General features: G+C 42.4%; 1 protein-coding gene across 1 annotated transcript; it reads left to right on the top strand.

The window, feature by feature from the left end:
* Positions 1-26: 26 nt before the first annotated feature.
* ATG12 (autophagy related 12) lies at positions 27-9,875 on the top strand (the record flags this gene model as incomplete). Its single annotated transcript, XM_084779616.1, has 4 exons — positions 27-351; positions 3,752-3,888; positions 6,306-6,368; positions 7,745-9,875. 4 exons carry the CDS (start codon positions 27-29, stop codon positions 7,802-7,804), a joined length of 585 nt encoding a protein of 194 aa, XP_084635742.1. The 3' UTR covers positions 7,805-9,875.
* Between the last annotated feature and the right edge of the window lie 568 nt (positions 9,876-10,443).

Genomic DNA, 10,443 nt, shown 5'->3' on the forward strand with positions numbered 1-10,443 from the left:
TGCATTAACTACCGGGTCTCCAACAGATGATCCGTAGGGACTACTCTGCAGACACCCCAAAGTTCACTGTTGAACCAGGTCCCACTCCTGCCCGTAGCCTGCTGCTACGCTGGGTGGGGCAAGGCCCAACCCCTGCACGCTGCTACATCACTTCCGCTATCGACTCTCAGCTAGCAAAGATGGCGGAAGACCCAGAGGCCCTGCTGCAGCTCCCTTCTTCAGCCGCAGCCGCCGCGGCCGGCGGCGAGAGCCTTTCGGAGCTCTCCCCGGAAACAGCCACCCCCGAACCCCCATCTTCGGCCGCAGTCTCGCCGGGGACGGAAGAACCTCCCGGTGACACCAAGAAAAAAAGTAATGTCAACTTCCGTTTGTGGGCGGAGGCAGGAGACTTAATAGGCTTTCTAGGAGTAGTGCTCTATAAAGAACCGAAAACTAAAGAAGGGCGTGTCCCTGAGGTACTCTTAGAATGGAGCAAAAGTGTTAGGCCTATGGGGGGAAAAACCGTTTCCACAACTGTGATTAAAAGCAAGCTGTATTTAGAAGTGCGCAAGGGACTGGCCTTCCCCTAAGTCGGGGTTTCAGAGAGCAGACCCTAACTGGCTTTTGAGATCCCTTTTATAGGGAAGGGTTGATGGAAAACAGCTGTTAACACCTAGACAGAACAGTAGGGGACAGGGCCCAGGGCAGGAGTTTAGCAAGGCAAAGGGATGGGCACACATCATGAGGTTACAAGTTCAGCATGGGTTCAAAAACGTAGTTTGCAGGATACACTAGGTTTAGGAAACAGAAATGTATTCTTGTAAAGCGTAGAGACGTAATAACAATGCATAACAGTGTGGCTCCTGTTTTGGTTTCACAAAAGCACTCACAGGTCGTCATGCCTTTTGAGGGGGTAAGTAATCCAGGTAGTGCCCGGGTTCGCCATCCTTTGCACTTGTTAAGGCGTCTGATCCTTGAGGTAGGCAGTCTTCAAACACTTTGAAGGTGGGAGCCCAGTGGGATCTCTAGCTCCAGGTACTTAACCCAGGACTAGTTACTGGAATAAAAACGTGACAGGTGACAGGAGCAACCAGTGGGTTACAAGCCATGAATTCTGACGGTTTCCATAGGGGTTTCCTCCTCCAACTGAACACGAATTCACTCTTTAGACACTGGAGAATGCTAAGGGCAAACTGAAGGTATACGTGTTGCCTTTTTGTTTGGGGTGGGGGCCATGCCTTTGTGCGTCGTTGGATTAATTGAACTAGCTGTCCTTACCCTCTGTGTTAAGGATGTGTTCCCCCTGAAAGTAAGGAAATTCAGGTTAACTTGCCCTGAACACTGTAGTTAGATATGACTATAAGAAAAACCAGCACTGTGTATGCTGCACAGGAGAAGAACTGTCGTCTCCCAGCTCTGCTCCTGAGTGATGCAGGTGTTCTGTAGCTCAGTTGACTTTCAAAGGTTTCCTTTAAGATGGAAACACCAAACAGAGTGGAGAGATATACTACACCACACCACACCCCACCCCACCGGCCCCAAAGATAGGCTTTCTCTGTGTATCCTTGGCTGTCCTGGACTTCCTTTGTAGACCAGGCTGGCCTCGAACTCACAGATGCTCCATCTGCATCTGCCTTGACCTCCGAGGCTGGGTTTAAAGGCATGGGCCACCACAACAGCTGGGGGGATAAACTTTGAATCCCAATACTCGGGAGCCTGAGGTAGGCAGATCTCTGAGTTCAAGGCCAGCCTTTGCCCAAATAAATAAATGAAGATATAAAAATCCAAATGTCTAAGTCAGAGATTTAGCCCTTCACACTGATACTGTTGTACAAGAAACCCCAAACAAGGGAGGAGGTGGCCTATCATCTAAGATACTGCCTGAGATGACTGTGTTTGAGTCCATGTTTTCTTTCCTTTCATTTTTTTTTTCCAAGACAGGGTTTCTCTGTGTAGCCTTGGCTGTCCTGGACTCACTTTGTAGACCGAACTCACAGCGATCCGCCTGCCTCTGCCTCTGGGATTAAAGGTGTGCGCCACCACGCCCGGCGTCCTTTCATTTTTTAAAACAAATCAAATTCCTATTTTTATTCTTTTGTAGACAACTTGATAAGAAGGGCTTAAATATTTAGCATTTCCACGGGAATTTACAGAAGAAGGACTGTTGAAACATGAAGGTTATTGGCCCTGGTGGCACAGTATTACAGGCTTGCCTGGCCAAACTTTTGAACACCAGTGCTAAGGTCCTACTTTGCAAAAGATTTTAACTTAAGTGCTATGTATAGTAACTGCCGCCAGTTGATTCTAACCCGTAGTCAGGCTTCTGAGCTACAAGCAAGTCATTTGGGGAATTAAGACTTCAGCTGTAGTTATTCTAAATAATTCTCTAGCTGCTCGCCCTCTGGCTCTTGTTTCTTCAGTAGTACAACTCAGTGCCTAATTGCTGCTGAGTTATTGCTTGCTCCAGAGGTCGAGGCAGGTAGGGAGGAGGGTCTGAAAGATAGGCTAACCCAAACACCTATATTCCTTTCCAACTTACCCTTACTCCCAAAAATAACTGAAAGGATCCCTACCTAGCTGTTTATCAGGAGGATAAGATAGCACCGTGTGTTCTCGGGGCCTGTATTTTTATTTCAGGAGGAAACTTGATCTGGCACTCCCTGTGTAGGTGAGGCAAGCCTCAGACTCCCAGAGATCCACCGTCCTCTGCCTCCTAAGTGCTGAGATTAAAAACCTTATCACCATGCCTGGCTTCAGGATAAATTCATCCCAGCTTTGAATACCAAATGAACAGGCAAGGGCCTGATAGCAGTAGTACAGTCTTTCAAAGCTGCTTTTGGTTGCTTTTGTTGTCAGCCTTCATTCATATATCTGTACTTTGAATCATTGAAACTTCTTTTGGGCCCTGATTGTTTGTATGTATGTATGTGTGTGTGTATATATATATCAGGGCCTTTTATAAAGTTAGGTATAATATATTGGTATAAAAAATTGGTATTTATAAAAAACCACGTCACTGCTATGAAAACATTTTGTTGTATGCTCTGTACTATATGAATATGTCTTGTGGTATTTTCTTATTGAAGTTGAGGTTATGTGTGTGTTAAACATCCTGTGTCATATAAGGATAACTACTTTGATGAAGGTGACAGACATCCTTCAAAGTGAATCTTTATGAATCTCAAGCTTTTTAAGACTCTGAGTAGTATACTGTTGAGCCGAGGTGTATCTGAATACTAGATCCGTACTGCCATACTGTTCTCCAGAAAGGTCTGCCATACCGTGGCAACAGCAGTACCCCCTACACTACCACCCTACTTTACCTACCTTTTTTTCTTCGATGTTTGGGTATTGTTTTATATCATGGCCAGCTAATTTCTTATCTTTAAAATTGTCTTAAAGATTAATCCCATAGCTGGGTGTGGTGGTGCAAGACTGTAATCCCAGCACTCAGGAAGGCAGAGGCAGGTGGATCTCTGTGAGTTCAAGGACAACCTGGTCTACAAAGTGAGTCCAGGACAGCCAAGGCTACACAGAGAAATTCTGTCTCGAAAATCAAAAAAGTTTGATCCTGTAGGAAGAACTTTGTAGGATAGAGGAGAAAAATAAGGGAAAAGAGTCTAATATTTTTATATCTCTAGCGTACTTCCAGAGTAATAAGATAAACTATGTAGATAAAAGATGTAAGTTATCTGAGCTGTTTGACATCAGTCTCATCAGATGTTCTAGTACAGTTCACCGTCTCTCTCTCTCTCTCTTTCTCTTTTTTAAGTTGACATCCTGCTGAAGGCTGTAGGAGACACCCCTATAATGAAAACAAAGAAATGGGCTGTAGAGCGAACCCGAACCATCCAAGGACTCATTGACTTCATCAAAAAGTTTCTTAAACTTGTGGCCTCGGAACAGTTGGTATGAAAACATTAATAATTGCTTCCCTATAAAAGTTCAGACTAGTTCTTAGGCGACCATGAGTAAATACATACAATTGCTTCTGTTATCTCTTTTTTATGCCTTTGTTGGTGAGTTATATGTACTTTAATCAGAAGAGTCTTTGAGAAGCTCTGAAGTGAGATAAATTTGGACTCACTTTGCTCTCTAATACAGTTGCTTTATTTTCTTATGTTCAGCTCTGGTGGGTTTGGGATGTGCGTGCAGAGGTCAGAGAGCAGTGCTTGGGAGTGAATGGGCTCTTCCACTGTGTTTCTGGAAACATCTCAGGTCTTACCCTGTCAGTCATCTCACTGCCCCTAACATCTTTATTGTTACTATTAATGCTTCTCAGGGATTTTTTTTTAAGCCTGGCATTTTAGTTATTTCCTTAAAATATCACTGAGTATCCATGCAGAAATGTTTGTCAGGGAACACTATATTCTCTGAACATTAGTAAAGTTTGGGGTTTAATTTACTTTGATTCAGCATTACATTTGCCCTGTGGTTCTTGAGGTAAGCAATGGGTCTCTCACATACTGTGAGAGAACTAAGAGGATTATACCTATTCGTAGTGTGTATATAGTGAGCTCTCCATCAGGGTGGGAGTTGTAGTAAGGGTTTTGTTTCTTTGAAAAACTGTGGGTGCCATGCTTCATTTGCCATCTAGTTTTTTGAGGCAGTTCCATTGGCCTAAAGTTCACTAAGCAGGCTAGGTGGCTAATGATTCCTCCCAGGGAGCCTCCCTCCCCAGTGCTGCCAATACAAGCATGCTCTACCCTGCCATACTTTTGTGAAGTATATGAGGGATAGAACTCTAGTCTTTATGCTTGCTCACCAAGCACTTTACAACCGAGCTATCTCTACACCGTTTAACAGTGGAGGCATTTTGAGACAATTTTGTACTTGTGCAAACGTCTTAGAGTATGGTTATGCAAACTAAAACAGCACAGCACAGGAAGACAGGATCTTACGGGACCGCGATCTTGTCCACAGTCTCATAAACTGAATCATCACTAAAGCCATAGCTATGTTGGACATTATCTGTTACTTGAGAGTGTTGTATCTTTCAAATAGCCCCATGAGATACAGATGCTATTATTTTCAGTATTGTTCATATACATAGGATAGGCCATGAAATGTTATTTGTATTTAGGGCCACAACTCTTTAACTGCTTCATTCAGACTGAAGGGGGAAACTAACCAATGTTTATTGTTATGTAAATAATATCTGTTGACTAGCTATTCTCATACTGTTTCTTTTTTTAAAAAGAGACAAGATTGTTAAGCCTAAAATATTGTATTCTTAGATCTTGAAGTGAATGTTGAATGTTACCTGCCAGTCTTATTTTTTATAAGTACCGAGTGCTAACCGATTGCCAGTGGAGCACTGCCAATCTTATTTTCAAAAAAGAAGTTGATAAAAAGCTCCTCTGGTACTGGGACCTTTGGCTTTAATAGCTTTAGGAATTTTTTTAAGTACTAGAAATATTTTAATTTAAAACAGATTAAACTGAAGTCTGGAACAATTAATTCTTTCTGTCTGCAAGTAATTTAATATTTGCAGTGTTCAGCTTGAAGTAAAGTCCAGTATCCCTGAAATTTTTCAAAAGTAGTAAAGGTGAAAAAAAAAAGGATATGTAACATACCCTAGGAAAGTGCCCAATATGCCTGAGTGTAGTAGCACACGCCTGTAATCCCAGTACTCAGGGAGGCAGAGGCAGGCAGATTGTGTTCGAGGCCAGCTTGGTCTACAAAGTGAGTCCAAGACAGCCAGAAACCCTCTCTGTCTCTCTCTCTTTTCCTCCTCCTCCTCTTCTTCCTCTTCTTCTTCTTCTAGTTTTTCAAGACAGGGTTTCTCTGTGTAGTCTTGGCTGTCCTGGACTCACTTTGTAAACCAGGCTGTCCTGGAAATCACAGAGATCCGCCTGTCTGCCTCCTAAGTGCTGGGATTAAAGGCGTGTGCCACCACCGCCCAGCTGAGAAACCCTGTCTTAAAAAAAAAAAAAACTAATATACTTAAAATGTATTTATCTGGAGAAGTGAATCAGTTTACAAAGTGCCTTCCACTTACAAAGATGAAGACCTGAGTTCAGGTTCCCCACACCTACATAAATTCAGGCTCTGTGCTTGTATATGTAACCCCAGTGCATGGTTGAGGAGATGGGCAGATCCTGGATCTCACTGGCCAGCCAGCTAGCTATTATTAAATTCGCTCCAGACTCAGAGAGAGGCTCTGTCTCAAAAAAAAGACAAGAGAGCCATCAAGAAAGACATCCAGTGTCAACCTCTGGCATAAACACACATATTGATTAAAAGTGTCTTAGTTACAGAAAGCTGGGGCAAGGCCTTGTGTTTTAGGTACCACTTTACATCCATTTCCTTTTCCTTCCATACAGTTTATTTATGTGAATCAATCCTTTGCCCCTTCCCCAGACCAAGAAGTTGGAACTCTATATGAGGTAAGTAACCTTCCCCGTGGGCACCATGTCTCTTTGATACTGTGGGTTGTTAATTCACATCTTTTTTGGTTTTGATTTTTGTTTTGTTTTTTGAGACAGGGTTTCTCTGTAGCCTTGGCTATCCTGGACTCACATTGTAGACCAGGCTGGCCTCGAACTCACAGAGATCTGCCAGCCTCTGCCTCCTGAGCGCTGGGATTAAAGACGTGTGCCACTACTGCCCATTTATCAGTTCACATCTTTGAGAGAGAGCATGCCATCTTAATTGGCAGTAGGGGAAAAGAAGTTTGTTCTGTCGTGAACACCTTGAACAGAGTAGTCTTAATAAGTTAAGCTTAAACAGTCAGAAAATAAGTTCTGTTTAAAGTCACCTTTTGGTTTTCTTAGAAATCTTGTCTAATCTGTATCACTTCTGCATTTTTCATTACTGTCTGTAGTTGAGATCTTCAAAAAATGGATAAAACTGAGCTAGGATGACCTTATTCAACAATGCTGCTTCATTGTGCCTTCGTGGTAGTAATCTAACCATTAATAGATACACTAGTACATCTGAGAAAGAGTTGACAATACCTCACGGTCAGAGATGTTGTGAAGGCAGTGAAAGTATTTAAGCCCATGCCCAAGGTACACTGGCTTTGTTGAGTGAGTGAGAGAGTGTGTGTGTGTGTGTGTGTGTGTGTGTGTGTGTGTGTGTGTGTGGTTTTTGTTTTGTTTTTCGAGATGGGTTTTTTCTGTGTAGCCTTGGCTGTCCTGGACTCGCTTTGTAGAACAGACTGGCCTCGAACTCACAGCGATCTGCCTGCCTCTGACTCCCAAATGCTAGGATTAAAAGTGTGCGCCACCGCCACCTGGCTGTGTTTTTTTTGTCTGTTTGTTTTTTGGTTTTGTTTTTGTTTTTGTTTTCGAGACAGGGTTTTTCTGTATAGCCCTGGCTGTCCTGTACTCAACCAGATTGTCTAGAATTCACAGAGATCCTCCTGCCTCTGCCTCCCTGAGTGCTGAGATTACAGGCATGTGCCACCACACCTGGCAAATATTTATAATTACTGTGTGTGATAGAAAGAGGCATCTTTTGGGGAAAGGTAGTATGTTATAGAACTTATTAAACTTTTTTTAGTCGTAGTAGTAGTAGTAATTAGTATTAGTATTATTTTGATGAATGAGTGCTCTGTCTGCATGTACTACTGCATGCCAGAAGAGGGCATCAAATCCCTTTATAGGTCACGAGGCACCATGTGGTTGCTAGGGATTGAACTCAGGACCTCTGGATAAGCAGCCATTGTTCTTAACTACTGAGCCATCTCACCAGCCCCATAGAACGCTAAGCTATCAGAATTAGTGTTTAATATGTTGTCTTTTTCTCTTTTTTTTTGTAGTGTTTTGGCAGTGATGGTAAACTGGTCCTACATTACTGCAAATCACAGGCGTGGGGATGAGACACAGATGAACAACTTGGTATTTTCACAGAAGAAAAAACTCAGAGTTTTGATACTGTGGGGAGAGACTTAATGGCTATCAAATGTTCAGCATGACTGCTAGGACTTGTGCTTATGTGTAAGAGAGCACCATAGAGTAAATGGACTAAAAATGAGGTTTGTGTCACCATAACATCATCATAAAAGACTGACATTACAGTGTGCCTGTTACCACGCATTCCTGTTTCAGATCTGCCTGCAAGGTTAGAAAGGAGACTGGAGTGCTCTCTCTATTGCAGGTTCTCAGGATGACTGACGTTATTTACTTGTGGAATCGGCACTGTGTTGTTTCCATGGTAAAAAGTAATTTACTGGAGGGTTTGTATTTTGAGGTAGTTTTATTTCTTAACTCCTTCAGGGGAATGTTTACATTTATCTGTGTTGCTTCTTAAAACCAAGTGCACTGATTTATCCGTAGTGACTTAAGTTGTCCAGTAGAGGGCAGCCCAGTTGGCAGAAAGGTTTGACAGTTTTCACATCTTTGCCAGGCAATTGGAGGAAAGATTGTTGAACCTACTGGTAATTTCTAGTTAATGTGTAATCAGGAGAGCAACTATGTTGACAGACTAGAAGACTTAAGAGGATGTGCATAGTTTAAAATTAATCATGCTGGGAAAGTTTCATAAATCTTGAGCAAATGAGTCCTAGCTCTTATAAGCCCTATCAATTGTGAATCTTGAGCCTCATCCTGGACCTTGAAAACCACACTTGATCTCAGTGCTCAGGAAACCTGGACAGGAAAATCGGGAGTCCCAAAACCAGACTGCACTACAAAAGAACTTTTGACAGCCAGGTGTGGTGGCACACACCTATAATCCCAGCACTTGGGAGGCAGAGGCAGGTGGATCTCTGTGAGTTTGAGGCCACCCTGGTCTACAAAGCAAGTCCAGGACAGCCAAGGCTACACAGAGAAACCCTGTCTTGGGGAGAAAACAAAAAACAAAAAACTTTTCACACAAAGATTCTTGAGCCCTACCCAGTGTATTTCCACAGTCTTACCTGTGTCAAAGGAACTGACTTGGTAAGCCAGGTGATCTCATCAAGTTTACCGATTCATCCTGACCCTTGCTTTTTTCCCCGAGACTGGGTCTTACTATGTAGATTTGCCTAGGTGAGAACCAGATCTGTGCCTCTTGAGTGCTGAGAATGAAGGTATGACAGCCTTGCCCAGCTCCATATGTGTCTTAAAGATTTCTAACCAGAGGCTGGGTGTGGTGGCACACACCTTTAATCCCAGTACTCCGGAGGCAGAGGCAGGCAGATTGCTGTGATTTCAAGGCCAGCCTGGTCTACAAAGCAAGTCCAGAATACCCAAGGCTAACACAGACCCTGTCTCAAAAAAAAAAAAAAAAAAAAAAAAAAAAAAAACCCAGTGTGAGCCACAGAGAGAGACAGGATTATAGGATTTGAAATATGCAAGAAGTCAAAGTGTTTGCTTTCAAAGATGATAGAAATTTAATGAAAAATACATTTTAAAAAAACCTTAATGACCTATACCACCTTTTTTTTTTTTTTTTTTAAAGATAGGCTGTGTTGTTCACGCTGACCTGAAACTTGTGAATAAGCTGCCTCAGGCTCCTGGGTGCCAGGCTTGCAGTTCTGCACCTGGCTCGCTCTTAGCTCTTAAACCCTAGAGCTTGCTTTAGAGTAGAGCTCTGCCATGGAGGATGCTGTGGGACAGTGCTGGTCACTTGTCTTCTGCCCAAGCTTGTGAGTCTGGACATCCCCTTTCTCAGTAGCCTTGGCATGAGTTAATGCAATGTACAGAGGAGTGATGGGCACAGTGAGTTACCGAGTACAGGCTTAGAAAACACCGCGCATGCTCAAAGTTTCGAAATACTGACTTTTCAGCAATATCAGTTAGATAGGGAAAAGATCTATTTTAGCTTTGTCTAGTAAAAGATTACTGAAAGAACATAATGGTAGATATTTAACAGGGAAAATGTGCTGAATTGATTATTTGCTGATGTTTGAGATGACAATGCTTATTACCTCTACGAAATAAAAAATAAACTTGAGTTTGCATTTGTGACATTTTTATCAGAATAACTTACTGCCACATTAAATCAAAAGTTAACTAAATATGTATACCTTACTTGTTTTCTTCTCCAGTAGCCATGAGGACTGTGTAAGTGTCTAGTACTCAGGAAGTTTTATCAAACTGTTTGACATTGTCTATTGGTCTTTGCCCAAGTAATTTTTGGCACTGACAGTATAACAGTTGTAAGCCGGAAGGGAGCCTGTGAGTGAGGAGGTGACCAGAAAGCTTAAAGTATTTTAAGAGCAACTGAAATGTAAGAGGAAAGAGGACTGAACCTTCAGTTTATATTTCCACTTTTCCGAGTGTATGCAAGTGAGTAATGTCACACTTTATCTCACTGTGCAGAGAGCCACAAAAGCACACAAAGTACACTTGACATATATAGACTGTTCCACTCCTGTCCTTAAAGTTATGTATGCTAAGGATTTCATAGTGAGTGAGATTTTGAATATTAGGGCATAAAACAAGTTAGAGATTTACCACTGGTTAAAATAAGATCAGATACTTCTGGAGTCTGATTTCTAGACATTTTAACCTGAGAGGGTTTCTAACTCTCGTG

Source organism: Acomys minous (assembly GCF_964271855.1).
Source record: "Acomys minous genome assembly, chromosome: 4".
In the NCBI taxonomy this organism is placed as follows: domain Eukaryota; kingdom Metazoa; phylum Chordata; class Mammalia; order Rodentia; family Muridae; genus Acomys; species Acomys minous.